The sequence below is a fragment of the Zootoca vivipara genome, chromosome 1 (assembly GCF_963506605.1).
Source record: "Zootoca vivipara chromosome 1, rZooViv1.1, whole genome shotgun sequence".
In the NCBI taxonomy this organism is placed as follows: Eukaryota; Metazoa; Chordata; class Lepidosauria; order Squamata; family Lacertidae; genus Zootoca; species Zootoca vivipara.
The window spans coordinates 69295160-69314609 of record NC_083276.1 but is presented as its reverse complement, the minus strand read 5'-3'; the positions used below and the strand labels follow the sequence as shown (position 1 = coordinate 69314609).

Below are 19450 nucleotides of genomic sequence, written 5' to 3'. Positions count from 1 at the left end.
CACTCAACGTAACCTGGGAGCAGTGGAATCTTGCAACAAAATCTTCCATCGGAAACAACGTATGAAATGTTGTGTGCAATGACTCCGTAATGTGCTTGGTCCTGCTGTAGGGGATATATACAAAGCTGGTCAAAGCACCCAGATGCTGGGCCAGGTGGCAATAGATATTCAGAGGTGGGGAGAGCTGGTGTAGTTCGTCTCCTCTAATGGATCAGCGCAATTACTGTCCACAGCGGCCACGTGGTGAAGAAGAGATGCCCTATGGACACCACTGTTTCTACAGCTTAGCTGGATGGGGTCAGGGTAGGGATGAGGCAGGAATTGTGGAGGCAAACCAGTGTGAGTGCTGTATTGGCTGTGCCTGCACGCTGGTGCAGCCCTGCCCTTGTGGATGCACGATTCCAGCCTTGTCCAAGGAAGCTGCAACATTGCCCATGTCAAGAGGGCAACACCATGGTGCTGCCTCACCACACAGGCCGGCCTGGGCTGCAGTGGCTGTGCCTTTAAATTGGGTGCTTTCATGTATAAGGAAGTTCTTTTCTACAAGCATCCCCTGGAACAGGGGTCGGCAAGGCTTACCGGGCATGGGCTGGATCACTCCCGCAGAGATCCTCTGTGGGCCGGGCCGGCGCAGTGCGATGCCGGAAATCACTTCTGTGCATGCCCAGACGCTGGAAATTGTGCCTGCGCAGAAGCAATTTCCGGCATCTGGGCATGCGCAGAAGCAATTTTGGGAGCCGCGGAAGAGAGTTCCCCCGTTGTGCTGGTTTAGCGCAGCGCGAAGGGACTTGCCAAGTGGGCAGCTTGGATCAGGGTCGGCTCATGGGCCAGTTAAGCGACCCTCATGGGCCGCTTCTGGCCCATGGGCCTTAGGTTGCGGACCTCTGCTCTGGAACCTAAATAGTTCTCTCTACAGCAGCTCTCCTCTTTTTACTCTGTAGGTCGGCTTATACAATCAGCAGGATCAAAAGGTAAAGCTGGGGTTGCTGACATTTTGGAGCCCACTGGAACGTCTGGAAGCAGAAGAAACCATCGTGGGCATCACACACACACATGGCAGCCAAGCACGCAACACAAGCTATTACATAGGCTACAACAGAATGCATCTTCCAAGTCTCTTTTCAGTGGAGCAGAGGGGACTGGAACCCTGGGGGTGCCAAAGAAAGTCTTACTGGTCAGATTGGCGACCCCTGATTTCCTGGCAGATGTCACTCCAGGTTGCTGTGGCTTGGTGGGAAGGATCATACTGGTAGCTCAGTGGTAGAACACCTGCTTTGCACGCAGAGGGTCCCAGATTCAATCCCCAGCATGTTGTCTGTCAGGGTAGACAATATTGAGCCAAATGGACTAATAGGCAGCTTCCTATGTTCCTGCTGGCTGGTTTAAATATTATTCAGTATCAAAAAGAAGCTCCCTGAATGCAGAAATAAGAGGTATCTCATAGAGAAGCCTAGGATGAAGTATTGTCCTCCTCTTTTCTTAAACCTGATTCTTAGGATACTGAAGAGCCCCTGGACAGAACTGCTCTTCTGCAATCTCAGACCACTCTGGGAACTTCCACATGGAGACCCTTGTGTGCACTGAGTGACATGGCTTCTTCCTATGTGAACACTGCCAGAGCAAATAATCGCTTAAAGATGGCCAGGAAACATTCATTATTATTTTTTAATTCACACCTGTAATAAAATTGCATTACATTTTTCATAAAATAAATGTTCCAGTTTATATACAGAAAAAACAGACTGTACAGAGCCCTCCCCCAAATATCCCCCCCAAAAAACTCACGAACATACAGGCAATGCAGTGCTCAGCTAAGCAGGCACAACTGTACATCTAAAATTGTAACTGCTTTGTGTTGTGGGGAGGGGGGAAAATACTACAATGTATAGAGTCCTTTGTGGACCGAGAATTAAAAAAATATTGCAGGCAAGCTGACAGACGCCCTTCACTGCTAGTGCGGCTGAACGTCCATCCCACAGTGTTTCAGCAAAGCAGGGTTTGTTATTGAACTTGGGGCTCAAAACTCCCGTTCAGCTGCCCCTCCTCATAGTCCATCTGACACAAGATCATGTTGTTCTTCAGGAAAAATTTGTCTCCCACGCAAAATCTAGAACACAGAAGAAAAAGAAGAGATCATTTACCCAAGGAAAGAAAAAATAAGAATCTCTTTTTCCTGACCTTAAGTAGGCGATTAATGCATCATTTTAAAGGTCTTTATGTTTTTTTATCTTCCATTGGCTTTAGAGAAAAACAGAGGCGGTTATGTTGTGCGTCTTTTTCCTCCCCACCTGAAAATATTTAATTTATTTACAAATACATTTCTATTACCACCAAATCAGGAATGAAAAACAGTTCTCAAAGAGACAAACGTATAATCAACACAAAAGCAAAAAGTTTTTGTTTTTGTTTTAAAGGGGCAGCGGGAATCAGAAGAACATAAAACTGGGTTGTACGACAGGGTAAGCTTGTATAGATAAAAAAGCTCCAAAAAGAGAGATTCAGATCATTCTTTTTGAGCTGCTATGAACTGATTAAGAAACTCAAGAAGCGGGATTGGCCCTAACATTAGGCGGAGTTAGATGATTTGGTTCAAATGGCAAGTTTTAAAGGGCATTAAATGATCACTAATTTGGCTTATGATCATATTTTTAAACACCAAAGGAGAGAAGAATGCCATTAAGATTTTCTGCCTCTAGCATCAAAAGGTCTAGAGGCCTTCAATTATAACTGTTAATTGGAAAGATAACATTAACCCGGTGATCTCAGGGCCCACAAACCAGGCTTATTCAACTTGTTTGGGCCTGAGTTTGCAATGCATCAGACGCTTCTGACGATCCTTTAATAAATCAGCCCCTTTCTGTTTAGTTACACACACCCTCTCAGTGACCTATGTCCAGTACCAGGCTGAGACTTGCAGGTGAGAACTGGAAGATTTGCCCAGGTAGTGGGCAGGTGGGGGAGCCAGGACCATGGACAGCTCACTGTGGAGCAGGATAGGATTCAGGCCCGATACAGATTCAGGTCAGACAGGGCACTTCCATACGGTTATTTTTTGTGGACTCAGGGCTGCTCCTGCATGCAACTTTTGCACAGCATCCATAGATTGGTGATCTCATAAAAAAATGATGTTCCGTATCATTTTTACAATTTTATCTGGATTTTCCATTTCTGTGGGAAATCTGATAAGTAAAAAATAAATAAAAGAATAGCAAATAGTAAATGCAGAATATATTAGGGAAGTGCGGAATGGGAGGGCTTTTCGATAAGGATTACGTTATGTCAGGCATCCCCAAACTTCGGCCCTCCAGATGTTTTGGACTACAATTCCCATCATCCCTGACCACTGGTCCTCTTAGCTAGGGATCATGGGAGTTGTAGGCCAAAACATCTGGAGGGCCGCAGTTTGGGGATGCCTGCGTTATGTGGTGGGAGAGAAAAGCTTGCAGCATGGGGTCCACATTAAATGGCTGTGTGGAAGCATCTTAACTTGTGTTCTGGTGCTTTATGTCTGGCCTGACTATCATGTTCTGCAGTGAGCTGTCCGTGGTCCTGGCTCTTTGCTTATACCTGTGAACACTTCCAGTGCTCACCTAAGGTCTCAACCTGGTACTGGACGTAGGTGGTGCCTTCAGTCTTTAAATGCAACTGGGTTCTGCACGCACGCACGCACGCACGCACGCACACACACACACACACACACACACGAGTCCCCATTCTTTGTATCACCCATCAAATTATAAAGTGTCTGACTTATGACCCTCGCAAACACCCACACCTTCCAAGTCTGCCATAAATCTGCAAGCCCCTGTTGGTATTGAACCTAACTGAATTTGCTAAAATTTAAAAACAAGGATCTCCACTATTACATTCACCTGATATGTAGTCTAGTTGACAGAAACAGTAGTCTGAAAGAGCCATGGCCTATGCTTATCTTAGTTACCAAATGAGTACTTGCAATGGAACTGTCTCTTCTCTTAGCCCCTTCCCATCTTAAAACTTAATCCATGTCTAAAAGGTAAGGGTAAAGGACCCCTGACCGTTAAGTCCAGTCGCGAACGACTCTGGGGTTGCAGCGCTCATCTTGCTTTACTGGCCGAGGGAGCTGGCATTTGTCCGCAGACAGTTTTTCCAGGTCATGTGGCCAGCATGACTAAGCCGCTTCTGGTGAAACCAGAGCAGTGCACAGGAATCTATGTCTAGGTAATTTTTTTCACGTTGTATATGGAATATTGCACCAACATAATACAAGCCATGTGCTATTTATTGGCTGCGCGTCCTGGAAGACCCACTCCAGCTGCAGAAGCTGAGGCTGCTGACCAGACTCTTGGGCTGGGGGTGTTGTTTATGTGGTTTTGCTGGGTGGGGGTTGTTGCAGTTATTGATATTATTATTTTTGTATCTTTATTTTTGATCTTATGATTTATGTGGAAATTGTTCTGTTTGGTTGTGTACTTTTTGATGTTTTATTTATTGTTTGACTACTTTTGTTATGTATGTGATTATGCATTTTTTTTACATGTTGCAATTCCCCTTGAGCGTAGTTCCAACTAGGGAAAGGCGGCATACAAATAAAATGATGTATGTATGTCTTTCCTTTGACATTCATGTTACTTTTGTGAATGATGAGTTAGAAATGCAGCCTCCTAAAGTGCAATTCTCCCACCCACACATTAAGCAGACATGCTGAAGGGAGAGCTGGACCATGGCAGCTAATCCTCTCCCTATAAGTGTACCTCATCCCCAGTGTCTTCACATTAAAAAAAGGGCTGTGCACATGTAGCACTGGCCACTTGTGAGATCATTTGCCAGGCCCATAACAAAGACTACCAGCTACAGTATAGGCACCAAGGCAAACTGTCTTCCTACTTCCTACTTTGCTGGGATGCAACACTTGATCGTATTCAGGGCTGTGCAAGAGGCATAATTTGAAAGGCAAGGCTAGAGAATACTTCATGCACACCAAGTGTATGACTGGAGTGGAGGTGTCAGCCTTTGCACTTTGGTGGATACTTAATGCATTTTCTCTCCGTCAAGGGACCAGGAACCCGCTAAACACACTACATGGTAACTTGTTCTCTGGCAGCAAGAAACTTGCTTCTGTCACCAGAGAGTCTTGCTGCTAAGCTTTGGAAAATGAATTTACAGTACTCAAAAGTAAGTCACACTGTGTTCAGTGTGGTTTACTCCTGAGAAAATGGACTTTGGATTGCAACTTTCATTTCACTGGGACCTACTTAAGCTTTTGGCTTAAGGAAGATTCACACATTTATCATCAAACATGTGTTGACGAGGGCTAGAATTATCTTACACTATAAAGGAAAGTGGGGTGTCGTTCCATCAAACACCTTCATAGAATGCATGCTTATTTTTCTTAGTCCTAGTGAGCTCCTTCTCAATAGCCCAGTCCCAATGCAATACAGATCGAGGTACCATATCCAGGAAGCAATAATCATGGTTCCTTCTCAGGTGAATATCACCTACTGAAAAGGGTAAAGATCGTTCATCTGGCTTATGCAGGAGACTCTGATCAGCATGTACATGTGGACATTGGCATATATGCAGTTGAAGCAGCAAAAGAATGTCTTCCCCTTTGTCCCATGTCATCAATTTCCAATAATGCCTAGGTCAGAAGTAGTCAACATGGTGGTCTGCAGATGTTGGACTGCAACTCTCATCCCCCCAAGCAGTATGGCCAACAGTCAATGACGATGTGGATTGAAATCCAACAAACTTTGCAGGCTACCATGTTGGGTATCCCCAATCTGGATGTTACTTGAGAAGGATGGGTCATAGAGCGGCAAAGCAGTTTTCATGCTGCTGCAGAAAAAAATTATAGACTGCACAGAATAGGAAATTAAACCCTCCCTCAGCAAACTTTCACACTGGGGAAATACTGGTTCCACTTAGCACGATGAAGTATCAGCGGTCTTAGTGACAGCTAATTTTCTTCTGACCCTCAGGTTCGCTGGCAGCTTAATTTGATGACAATAGACAAGAAGCTTATGGTTTCAATGGGAAAAGGGTTAATTAATAGATCAGGTAAGATTCAGCTTGGTGCCCTATATGTATTATCCTTATGATAATTTTGAAACTCCTTTCCATACTACTGAGCTCTACGATTTGGGGTTTCTATCAAGGAGACATAGACAAAATAATTATCACACCAGCTAAAACCCGCGCCTCACCTCAAAATCTGTTGTGAAAAGTGCAGGCCTCTCCAAGTGTTTTGCTGAATTGGAAAGGTTTCCCTTGCTGACTGAAAAACAGACAGCTGCTGACTCGCTACATATTTTTGCCTTAAACCAAGAAGCAAAAAACTGAAGGAGTAGTAATGCAAAATGAAGATTAAAGTCTTGCCACCGGCACAAGTGCAGCGCGCTTGACAGCTGCCTCTTGCCAAATCAGCGGAGGTTTCGAGGAGCAGGGATGGAAGACCTCGCAAAGCATGGAGAAGAAATGTGTTATGTTTTAGAAATGACATTTTGGAAGCTCCCCGACTAGAATTTCAAAGTGGGGTCAAACTAGTGCCCCCTCCCCCGCAGCTGGGCTGTGTCATATATTACATCGCGGCATAGCTGCCAAGTTTTCCCTTTTCTCGTGAGGAAGCCTATTCAGCATAAGGGAAAATCCCTTAAAAAAATGGATAACTTGGCAGCTATGCATGGCGGCAGATGTGGGTTGGGCATGGGGCAGGGGGGGGGGAGGGAATTCATTCAGTTCACATTTTTATGCGAATCTACCTAATTTTCACCTTCCAAACCAATTCATACTACTCTTTTGCAATGTAGTTCTGCAACCCAAAAATGCATTCCAAAAAAAGGGTATATTGGGGTAAAGAATGCACCAAAATGCAGGTCTCAATCAAAATCATGTACAAAAATGCATTATATATGGGGACATTGCTGGTAAACACACACACACACAGTATATTTGGCACACAACCACTCTGGATAGCTCAGTTAGTTAGAGTGTGGTGCTGATAACGCCAAGGTTGCAGGTTCGATCCCCATATGGGACAGCTGCATTTCCCTGCATTGCAGGGTGTTGGACTAGATGATCCTCAGGGTCCCTTCCAACTCTACAAATCTATGATTTCAATAATATTCGCTTAAATGAGTTTATTCGGAGAGTGTGCACAAAAAAATGTGTACAGATTTTCATGCAGCCTGGGGCATCCAAATCATGTGAGATAACTGGTGGGCCTGAGGACTTGGTGAAATTAACCAGTACCAGATGCAATGAGTAACCATTCACTTTATATGCTTACACAGAAGTTAGTCCCACTGAGTTCAGTGGGGCTTACTCCCATGTAAGTGGGTGCAGAAGTGCAGCCCTAATCACCTCAAAATCAATGACTTGGATCCTAACTGTCCATTCTGCAAATGGAAGGGTTGTTTCCAGACACAGATTGCCGAGGCTTCTGCTAGCGAAAGGGAGGAGAAGAGTGACTTTTCTTGGGGGGGTGTGTGTGTGTTGCAGATTCTCCTTCCACTTTGCTTTTCTCATGCCATTCCCTACACGGTTCCAGAATGGCCTCTGGCTCTCCGGAGCAGCTTTTCAGAAAGCGCAGAGGGCAGGGAGAATCAGTAGAAATCATTTATTTTCATTCTGCTGGTATGAGCGCATATATATATATATATATATATATATATATATATATATATATAAAAGGTGTCCCATTCACAGTCACTTTAGGAACCAATGTTTAAATTTATAACCTTTGTTTAAAGCAGCAGGTATATAGCCTTCAGGATTCGTTTAAACACTGCCTACGATTCTTGAAACAAGGTTGAGGATTTAAAAGGATTTTTTTTAAAAAAAAACCAAACAAACAACAACAACCCAACAACAAATAAACCAAACAAACCCAGCTCTCATCTAACAAATTGCAATAGAGTTACTGCCAGGAAATATTTTAGAAGTAACAGTTAATGCTGACAGCAACACTAACAGTGCACTGTGTAAGATAATTAATGGAAATAGAGTGCTGAAGTAGTTTTGAGTTTGTGGTTTTTAAAAAAACAGTGTGCTAACAGCACAGACAAGTCATCTAAAATGAGTCTAACTTTCAATCATATATCTGGGTGACATATATTTTAGGAAACTGGGGGGGACCTGTTCTCAAGCACTGGAGTTGTGTGGGGTGTGTGTTGAGGGTGTGTGTGCGTCTAAGCATCCCCAAACTGCGGCCCTCCAGATGTTTTGGCCTACAACTCCCATGATCCCTAGCTAACAGGACTACAGTGGTCAGGGATGATGGGAATTGTAGTCCAAAACATCTGGAGGGCTGAAGTTTGGGGGTGCCTGAGTCTAAAGGCTATGACTTAAGAGAGGGGTAGGAGATCGCTGGCCCACCAAATGTTGCTTGACCATTGGCCAGTGTGCCTGGGGCTAAGTCCAACAATATCTGGAGGGCCAGGCACCACCCACCTCTAACCTAACACCATATAAGTAACATTCATTCATTTAATTTATGAAGCGCTTCCCATTAAGCAAACCTGAGGAAATTAACAACCAAAGCATCTTAAAAAAACGATTAATTAAAAACCCCATCAATAAAAACACATATAAAAACAATTTCAAATCCAACTGACGAGGAAGTATCTGATTTTGTTCCCATCCTTTCAGGTCCAAGGAACTTCATTATTATGTGCTTATCTCCCCCTTCCCTTCCAAACTTTGGAAAATATGGTCCACATCCTGGTTTGGATCTACTTATGAACTGGTAATTGTTGGTTTTTTTAAAAAAATAAAAATAATAAGGAATTGTTTTCAATGCTTTACATACATGGAATTGCTTATATGGTTCTTTCACTTCAAGACAATTAATATATGGAATCAAGTAAATACAGAAATAAACATTAACCTAGCCTTTTCTTCATTCAGTAGCACTGAGAAACTGGAAAGTATGGTTGCTGGGGTGTTGGGCTTGGACTGCGGAGAGCTGGGTTCAAATCCAGAAGAGCTATGCTAAATCCTCTGCAAGAAAGATGGGGAGGAGAGCCAGGTCTGGATACTGCAGGCCGGCTCCTCCCCAGCCAGGACAGCAGGAGCTGTAAACAACAGTGACGGGGACGCTAGCATGGCTCCACCCTAACCAGCAAGCTCCTTTTGCTCAAATCTCTGATGAGCCATCTTTGAAGATAGGGAATATCATAGTCACTGAATGCAGGGTTGCTAGGGGGATAAAATAGAATAGCTCCATGAATGCTTGGAAGGAGAGGATGTAATTTTTCAAATAAATAAGTAAATGGAGGATTATGGTGCTTAAGGCTGAAGCTGCAGTGACTGTGAGTACAATTCTATGTCTGGGAAAGTCGGGGAAACTTCAGCTCTGCCTTATTTCATAGAATATCCAGACCATCAACTCAGCCAACTTTTCTCTTCATTTTTAATTAGGGTTGCTAAAGCTTTGTGAACAAGCCTCAGAAACTCCACTGTGTACTAAAAAAGAAGAAGAAGAAAGTTCCGCTGCGGTGAAAGAAAGTACAGTATTTTTTGTTATCATCATAATACTAAAAAAATGGTCAATACGTTTTCCTCACATAACTTTGGTAAAGGCACCACAAACACATTTAAAGTCGGGGCAGACAATAAGATCCTACAGTGTTCTAGCATTTTTCAACAAAGGTGGACACAGAAACGGGGATATCTTTCTGAACCCACTAGATGTCACTAGAACCTCAGTGGAATAGCCTATCAAATGGGACAGCTTGATTTATTGAGCCTGCCTCTTTCATACAGAAAGGCAGTCTACTCCAAACAAATAATCCCAGCTTCGTGCTTGATGCAGTCTTTTCAATAATAGCTACCCAAAATGACAGTATTCCTGATACTCTTAACTTCAGATATGAAGAAACTACACTGACTTCACTGAAAAAGCTAAATTATTTCATAGAAATTGTTGAGAAGAAATGCACTGGGTTTGCACTCAAGGGAGACTGCATGGCTGTGGAGCTAAGGGGTTTTGAGTAAAGTGAATGGATTCATCATGATAATGATGTTCTTTATGGCCAACCCACATGCCCACTGGTCATTGCTTTTAATATGTGGCCAAAAGGTGAGCACCCTTCACATATTAATCTGGTGAGGGTGTCTCCATGGGATTACCAGGGAGCAGGGCTGTGCTGCTGTCTCTGCTCCCCGACTCTTCACCGATTGGTGTGAACACCTGCACTGTCAAAGCCTATGCATGATCGGTTGCTTATGCGCAGGTGCCCATGTGATTTGGGCTCTGGAACACATGGAAGCATACATGAAAGGAGCTACTTTGACAGTGCAGGTGTCTAGGCCAACATGTGGACATCCAGGGGCCAGCAGTGCAGCTCTACTCACCGGTAATCCTGTGGAGACCTTTTGGTGCAAAAATGGATTTGGCTTGCTAATTCCAAACTTCCTTAGTATGGTGAAGCAGCAGCAGCAGCGTGTCAAGCTGCCGATGAGCTGAGCTTTTTAGATTACCTGTTTGGCACATGTAAGGCTTAGAGGTTTTTAAAAAGCATATTAAGAGGTAGAAATAAGGTTTATCTGGGTTAAAGTAAGGCATGGATTTGTTGTTTGAAAGCAAGCTTATGATGGGATGCCAACTGAGTGGTTTAATTGTGTGCAGGAAACAGGAAGTGCTCCCACTTCCTGTCCTTCAGGCTTCTTCTAAATGTCTCAAGTTTCCCCTCTGTGATGAGATGTGTGTGTTTATAAATGTGTTGAAATTTGGGAGCCAGACTGGGACGCGCAACTTCTCTGTGATGCTCCTGCTCGCAACTCTGTAGGAGAAAGATGCCAAAGTTGCAAAGAACTGTAGCGAAGAGGAAGCTTTAAAAGATTGTGCTTCCTTTCCCCTCTACATGATGTAGTGTCTGGAACAATTCCAAGAGCACAATCCTATACATATCTATTCAGAAATAAATCCCATTGGATTAAATGGGACTTAAGCACAGGTAAGTAGGCATAAGAATGGCAGACTTTAGATGGTTCCTAATTCCCAACACACTGATGTTCCTCTTTATTTAAAGCATTTTTATGGAAACTTGATTCTGAATTTCCCGTACTGCTACATTTGATATTGGGCATTGTCAGATTCTGTTTCCTCACAGTTATCTGTACCAACCTGGTGGCCTCCTAATGTTGTGGACTACAATTTTCATAATTCCTGAGCATTGACCATCTTAGCTGGTGCTGAAAGGAGTTGTAGTCCCAAACGTATGTGGAGCACCAGGCAGGCTACCCCAATTTGCACGAAGCATTTCCGCCTTCTCTTTAGAGATACTGAAGTACTTTTAAATTAGATGTTTCTGTAATTTTGCAAGCAGCCCTGCTTGGATTGCATGCTGCCTTGCTCTTGAATTCGATCTAGCTCAAAGCCTAGACCAAACACCACCTTGAGTGCAAAGATCACCTGCGTGGCAAATCTCTATATGTACTACGAGGGTGTATATGGCAGGGCCGCATTGTTTGTAGCTGCTTCATAACTAACAGAAACCCCCCCTTTTCCTGCCTTTGGAAACTCACTGAAACCTGAACCTTTCCCAAAAGGGTTCCAAGACTGGGCTGGCCTTGTGTAAAGTTTGGAATTTTAATGTGACAGGACATCTAGGTTTGATGCTTACGTGTCATTGGGAAATATGGTTGTTATCTGCCTTGAAGAACCATACTATGGGGATAAAAACGCCATCACTTTGAGAGAAAAGTTCCAAGCCCCAGCTAACCCTCTGCAAATTAAAAACCTTAAGTGGATACCCTCCTGATATCCATACGCAACAATACAAGTCGACAACCGTGCATTAAAAGCTGCAAGACCCTTCAGCACAATGGTGGTGCAAAGCACATCAGAATAGCGACCGCGCTCTTCATTATATAGCCTCTCCTATTATAGCTTGCCTTTTAGGCACACATCATATGTCCCACTTAAAGCTGAACAGACCCTCCCGACCGTGCGGCGAGCTGATGGGGCTCGGTGAGGAATTATTCTCACGAGCTTTATTTCCTTTGACTCTTCCCAGCCCAGCCTCCGAGCCTGTCAGATGCCCAACTTAAGTAACCTTGATTTTTAAAAAAGTATTTATGCCAAGCCATCCTCATATCAATGGATGTGCAGCAGACCGACAAGAAGCTTGGCTTTGAAGCTGCTCATTCAGTTGCCTCGGTCCCGCTTAACACCACCTGCTAGCCTACAGCACAGCACTCACTTTTGTTTGTTTGTTTGCTCCTGCCACAATCCAACCTACCACCAATTCCGCATGTTGGCCTATCGGGGGAAAGGCTCCAATGTTCCATTAGCAGGTAAAATGACTCACCCAGCAGTGGCAATTTGAAGGCCTGGGAGAAGGTGATGGATATCAAACCGTGAGCCAGACTTTCTTGTTCCACTGGGACCAGGGGTTGGGTGGGGGGTGGGGAATAACTTGCATTCTTTCTTTCTCTCTGTTCTGTTCATATAAAAGCCTCATGTCCTCACCTCTGGTTGCAAAGCTGGCAGGCAAAGCAGTCCAAATGGTAAACATTATCTCTGGCCCTCATCACCATCTCAAAGGCAGGGATCAGCTTACTGCAGGCAGCACAATTCCCTGTGGTCCCAAAGAGCCTGCCAAGGAAGCACAATCATTAGAAGCCGTTTTAATTAAATGGCGGAAGGACTAATTAAGTGTAATTAGCAGTATCAAATACTGTATTGCACCAATAAAGAGAAGTTGCCGTCCCTTATTTCGCTGACCAGCCAGTGTGTGGGAATGTGGGCTGAAATGGCAGGGAGAAAAGAAAAAAGGGAGGAGAAGAAAAAAGCTGGGCTCCTTTGCTCGGCTTCTGAGCCTCCTGCTAATTGACTGCCTAATGAAGAAATGCATTTTGCACACAGAGCACTATTTTGGGGCTTCCAACATCTTAGTCAAAGCAGTCTAATTGTGCCCCCCCTTATGCAAATTAAGACCATCTTTGCAGAACATCTTTACAGGCCCCTCTTTTAGACCTTCTGCTTTCTAATTTGCTATTCCTTCATCAATTCCTACTGATTTGTTAGCTATGGGTGTGTGTGTGTGTGTGTGTGTGTGTGTGTGTGTGTGTGTGTGTGTGTGTTTGTGTGTGCCGGGTATGTTTTTTTGGGGAGCATTGGATGTAAACATGTTCCTTATGGGCCACAATTTGCCTTTGTTATAGGCAGAAGTTGGGTGAAGTTAGATACACGGAGGCAGAGAGAGCAACGTTTATTCTACATGATACTTAATTTTTTTCAGACGGGGGGGGGTTCGGTGGGGGCATTTTCATTTTAGAAGTAAATACTGAACTAGGATCCTATGCTGATGGGACCTTAGGGTGATTTCAATCAATGCAAGTTTGGTTTGGCTAAAAAAAACAAACTCATCCGAATTATTTCACATTCAGTCATTTAGTGCTGAATTGGAAATGCAAGTTGATCTTTCAAGTGCAGAACAGATCCCATGACTGTTTCCACGTGGATCAAGATCACTATCTACCACATCACTGGAGGATTTTCTAGGACGTGGAGGAGCTGTGATCTGAACATACATGGGCATTCGCAAAAGCTACTCAGCCCATCCACATCCACTGGAAGAGTCAAGTTGACTCCACGTAAACCATGTTTACATGGCCCAAAGCCTCCCTTTGAGAAGAGTCCAATCTTCCCACAGTTAAAATGTTAAGAATCTTAATTGGAATCTCAACCTGGAAATGAATTTTGGCAAAAAAAATAGTGTTGCTTCCCTTTTACTCTTTTCTTTTCAATTTCTCAATGAAAGTAATTCTTCCTCTACATCAATTGGTTCCACCCCACCCCCACCCCTGGTCTTTGGAGATAGCTTTTGTGTCAACACGAATGCTTTGCCAACTTTGTTATCTGCTTCCACAGATACTGGCTGCTTTCAGAGCATGACACTCCAAGAAGTACAGTTTGCTCTTCCAGGCCCACCTACAAGTCCTTGAAGATCGCTGCAGCATCACCAGCCCATGAAGAATGCATCACAATAACTCTTATAAAAGAGGCGGGTATCTCTTGACAAGTAGGACACATGGGAAGTTCACCATATCTCAGTTGTAGACCACAAGTTTCGTACTCAGAAGGTCCTGTATTTTCAGGTGAAAGAACCATAAGTAGCAGGGCCTGCAACCTTGGGGAACCATGGCCAGTCAAGAGTAGAGAATGTGGGACTAGATGGACCATTGGACAGACTCAATTTAAAGCAACTTCATACAGGGTAAGATTAAGTTCATCTTTAACAATAAATGTAGGCAATAAATAGCTTTATTTGAAAGGCAATAGGTTGGATCCTGATTGAGCGGGTTAAACTTATTAAAATCAGTGAGATTTCACTCTTTCATGTCTCATTTTTCAGGCAGATTTCAACTAACTTACTCCAATTTACAACTAACTTACTCCAGATCCAATATGATTTATTATGTAATTACTACAGCAGTGTGGAAGACAGCATTCTGTTGCCTTGTCCAACACACAAGAGCTAAACCTCTGTAGTTTGCAAATGACTCCACTTCAAAGTTTGTATGACGATGGTGCTAATCAATTGCTAGCTACACTTTTAAGTAAAAAATACTCAGTAAAAACTACAAAATACACAGTGTGCTGATTTAGTATGTTAGTCTGAGTCTGTGATAAGGTCTCTCTTATGTGTTCAGAACCTGATGAGATGCATCCATCTCCTCCTTCATTGTTAACTTTCAGGAGGAATCGAAAAATGTTCTTGTTCACCCTGGCTTTTGATGACTGAAAGATACTAGCCATGGCAACCTTGAAATTAACAGCTGTGAGAGTTTGCCATAGTGTTTTTAGATGTTCTATTTGCTTTCAAATGTTTTAGTTGGTTTTAAAATTGGTTTTATTTTAAATTGTATTGTTTCAACTTGTTCCTGCTTGAAATGTAACAATAATAAGTGGTACCTCGACATCTGAACGATTCGACTTCCGAAGGTTTCTACTTCTGATGTCGACAACCCTGGAAGTCTTTTTGCTGCGTGCGCGTTCTGCGCCCGTGGTTGGCGCATGCGCAGAAGCGCAAAAATCACACTTTGCACATGCGCAGAACGGGCACTTCGATAACCGAAGACTTTGACTTACGAAGACGGCCGCGGAACGGATCGTCTTCGTAAGTCGAGGTACCACTGTAACTGTAATTGATGCTTACGTCTTTTTATAGATGTAAGCTACCTTGAGTGGGAAGGCTCTTTAGGGCCAAATGAGTAGATAGAAATGTTTGTATATATAAATATTAATATGGGCCTAGTGCTATTGCTAATATTTTTGCTTTTAATCCTGAAGAGAAAATTTGCAATCTTCGCTGCTTTCATCCTCACAACAGACTGGCAAGACGGTTCATTACTATTCTTAATTTACAGAAGGGGAGCTGAAGCTGAGATTTGTTGAAGGCCACACACAAGAAAGCTGTCACACAGATGCTACTTAAACCCAGATCTGAGTTCAGCTTTTCATCAACCGTGATGCATCCTTGCTTCCATTATAACTGAGCTCAGGCTGTAGTCTACCTCATCAGAGCCTTGAGAATCACGTTCCATCAGCGACTGGGTGCCAGGGTAAAAATATGCATCGCAACCTTCTGATGACCTACTTCCATATGGTCTCACCATGAGGTGATGGGAAAAGTTACCACAGGGTCAGAGGAAAAACATTGTCTAGATCTGTGTGAAACCAGAGTTTCCCTGTGCAGCCTGTTCTTGGAGAAGTGGGAGAGTATTTGAAGCTTTTGTCTCTTTCTCAAACAAAGTTAAGAGTATTTGTGCAAGACTCTGATGATCCAGAGTCTCTTTGTCCAGAGTTTTCGTGTCAGTTCTCTAACTTGCACTTTTAAATAGAACCAAGCAAAAATGGGGCAGCTGGTACAGCGGCGGAACAAGCTGATTGGGCACCTGGAGTGGCGTGTGTGGCGAGACGTATCAGGACGCTTCATGGGGTCTCCGAGGAGTCTGCCTGGCTCCTCCCACTCAGCCGCCCTACAGCTGAAGGGGAGGTGGCGGGCGGACCACTTTACTCCTACCTAAAATATTTGAGAGATAGCCTTTTCTGATGCCCCAGCAGGGAAGCCATCACTATCTTCAAAGGTTAGATATGAAGATCAATCTCTTGCATGTTTACTTAGAAATTCATCTATGTTAGCTGGATTTAGGCCTTAGGAAGTGTGTTTAGGATTCCAGCCTAAGTCAATTGATATGAAAGGTCTTTATTCGCGTTAGTTTGTTGTAATGACTCTCTTGAATGGATTTTATCCTATTGTTACTTTACATTGTTTTAGCTCAAGCTGTTATCTAACTTAATGGCCGCTATAGTGAACAACAGCTTTAAGCAAACAAGTAGAAAGAGGCAATAAACAAATTTTGCAACCAAAGGGAAACAAACCCAGGGAATGACTACGCGGGGCATTTCACATCCCTCAAAAGTTATCCCACTGAAGAAGGAACCCCACAAATATTTGAACACTTCGAATCTCACATGAATTTGTTCCAACAATGTGCTTTCTGGGATTAGCTGAATATATTTTTTGTCCCAAACAGAGTTGTGTAAAGGATTCTAGCCTTTACTCAGCCATGAAGCTCACCTTGGGCCAGTCCTTATTTCTCTAAACACAACTTACTTACAGGGTTGTTGTGAGGTAAAAAGGGAATAGGGAGGGCCATGCATAACACTTTCAGCTCCTTGGAGGAAAGGTGGGATATAAATTATTATTATTACTATTGCTGCTGCTGCTGAATGACTACTAACTCATCACCTCTCTGTAGGTTTTATTAATATAAATGGCCTAAATCAGTTCAGGAACAATGTAACATTGCCTCATCTTGATTTGGTTTGTGCTTTAGAAAGTATCCCCACTTCCCTTATCTTTGAAATGAGACTATACTTGTTTATCTTTAAAGGGACAGTAGTTCTATGAATACTGGGAGGTAACACACAATATGTTTATCAGACAGTTGCAAATTTGTGTTAATTTTGCCCCAATAAAATATAAGTACCACTGGTGGGTGCAGCTCACTTAAATTGCATTTTCTCAGCATTTTATTGCTGAACTCATATTAATCTGTGTTACTCTTCCAAATGACCAAGTTGACAAGTTGCTTTCATCTTTGAAATCTGAATGCTACCCCTCTGATCTTTAAAATATCCACATCGGTTACCATTATAAAATAAATAAATCACTGCCCTATATCCAAATGGGGAAATTAGAAGCAAGCTAATCCTAGATTTGTTCAGAGTGCAATGCCACTCCATGTGCGAACATAAAAAAATCCATTATTCATTAGCATCACAGTTGCGTGGAGCTCAATCTAGATTAAACAAAAAGGGGGGGCAGACAGCACCATCTGCATTGTTAAACAGGCACTTTTCGTCACCCTTTGAATTAGCGGCTTCTCTAAATGGAAATGATGGGAAGTTTGGACAGATGTTCACTTAACTATTTAAACAGTCAGCTTAAGGGACATGAAAAATGTATTTGGTACTGGATTCACCTGCCTCCTTCCAGGGGCTTTGGGGGTAAGACAGTGTTAAACAGCTTTGAATGTTTGCATAAGATTTAAGGCTTATGTTCTGTCCAGCTGAAATCATGTTGCTTTTTAATGTCTGTAACAAATATAGCTCCCAGCTAGTCTGCGTGCTAATCTTGTTCTCGGCCTCGAACATTTCTTCCCACTCTTCAGTATATGAATATATCTCACTCACTCTAGCACTTCCAAGTTCAAATTGTCTTTTGTGGGAACGACACAGAAGGGTAAAGTTGCTTGCATTTAAAAATGTCCTAGGATGTTCAACGAGCAGTTAGGTAATCTAAGTAAGGTTGTCAACAGGAACTAAGGGACAGGAACTGAATACATCTACTATGCGTTCTAGACCGAGCTCTTTGGCATGTACAGGTTATGTTCCCAGATAATTGGTCATGACTTTCAAAATGATGTACAAGCAGTAGTTTGAGGGCAGAAAACAAGCTTTGATTTTTCAACGCATTGGCTTGCATCCTAAAATAACTTACCTTAAATAAATTCACAGAAGGGAAGGTTTCCATGACTTTCTCCCCCTTGCAGCCACCACACACCTATAAAGCCTCTCTGGAGCCCTCTTAAACAATGTGGAATGGGGTTCCAGAGGATTTTTGGGGATGAGAAGATGGGTGAACTTCCTTAAGTCAACTTAGCTTAGGATCCAAACCTTTCTTCCTTTCTTCTCCCCCACAAGATGAGGTGAGGTGATGACCACCAACTTGGATGACTTAGGGCCTTTGGGCCTTCAGATGCTGTTGTACAACTTCCACCATCTCTAACTATTGGGATATTCTGTCTGGGGATGATGGAAGTTGGGGGTCCCAACAACATCTGAAGGTCACAGGTTCTCCTTTCCTGGATCAGTTTCAATTAGTAGTGACAGCTAAATGGTTTGCTATTTTAGTAGCAGATTTTTTTGGGGGGGGAGGGGCAACAAGAAATGATCCTCACCACACACTCCTTGTGAACTTTCTATAGGCATGCAATTGGCCAAAGCTGGTAACAGCATGTTAGAATAGAAAACTTTGATTTGAACCAGCCTTCCACAACTGATGCCTTCCAGATGGTTCAGACTACATCTCCTGTTAGCCTGAGCCAGCATGGCCAATGGTTAGAAATTATGAGTTGTAGTGCCAAACATCTGGAGGACACCAAGTTGGGGAAGGCCTTCTCAACAACAACAAAAGGCTTTTCTTATGTCCCATTCTTCCCGTAAGGATTTCATCTGCCCCTTAGATTATTATTATTTTTTGCAACTCCGTTTTCAAAAAGGGTGAAAGTGTTCGGATGTTTGCCATGTACCCACAGTTTGGTAATATCAGAAAAGCCATCCATATGTGTTCTCAAGTGAAGGAGGGGAGCATGTCTCATGATTTATATAGCCCTGAAGGCAAGGTATGTTTCCCCCCAATAAATGCATTTTCTTTTGATAACATGACCACTTGTGCTCCTTTCCCTAGAGGATCTACAACAGGATATTGGAGGTGGTTAGGAGTGAGGGACGTCAGGATTTCTTCCAGCAATAAAAATCCTCATGACTTAAATGTATCAAAACAAGGGAGAGGATCCTCAGTCCCTGTGACACCCCCCCCCCCCGGTCTTTCATACAAAACGCAATCTTGTCACTCATATCAATAGAAGGCTCAGACATATTAGTGCAGTATATCATAAGATCCTCAATACTTAGCTAGCGTGATCCCAACAGGAAGGAATGAGTCAGAGACAAGAGAGGCTTTTATCAGCTTTTTAGAAACTTTTTGTAAAATAAAAGTTGGCAAGCAGCAAATTTTTAAGTACAGATTTATTTTCCCTTATGTAACGGAAGGGCCTAGCCAGCTTGTAAATAAGCTTAGGCTATGCAGATTTAAAATTTAACACAATTAAACTTTTACCCTGTGGTAGTAATTATGCTTAATGGCTCTTACTCTGAACTTAACCATGCCTA

At 43.0% G+C, this 19450-nt stretch overlaps 1 protein-coding gene across 2 annotated transcripts in view; it reads right to left on the bottom strand.

The window, feature by feature from the left end:
- Positions 1–1704: 1704 nt before the first annotated feature.
- LMO1 (LIM domain only 1) overlaps positions 1705–19450 on the bottom strand; it is a 109341-nt gene continuing 91595 nt past the window's right edge. For both annotated transcript variants that reach the window (XM_035119726.2, XM_035119717.2), the window contains exons 3-4: positions 12455–12580; positions 1705–2107 (exon numbers count right to left, since the gene is read on the bottom strand). In XM_035119726.2, the coding sequence (XP_034975617.1) occupies positions 2002–2107; positions 12455–12580 (232 nt within the window). In that variant the 3' untranslated portion in view covers positions 1705–2001. The remainder of the gene's footprint in view (positions 2108–12454; positions 12581–19450) is intronic.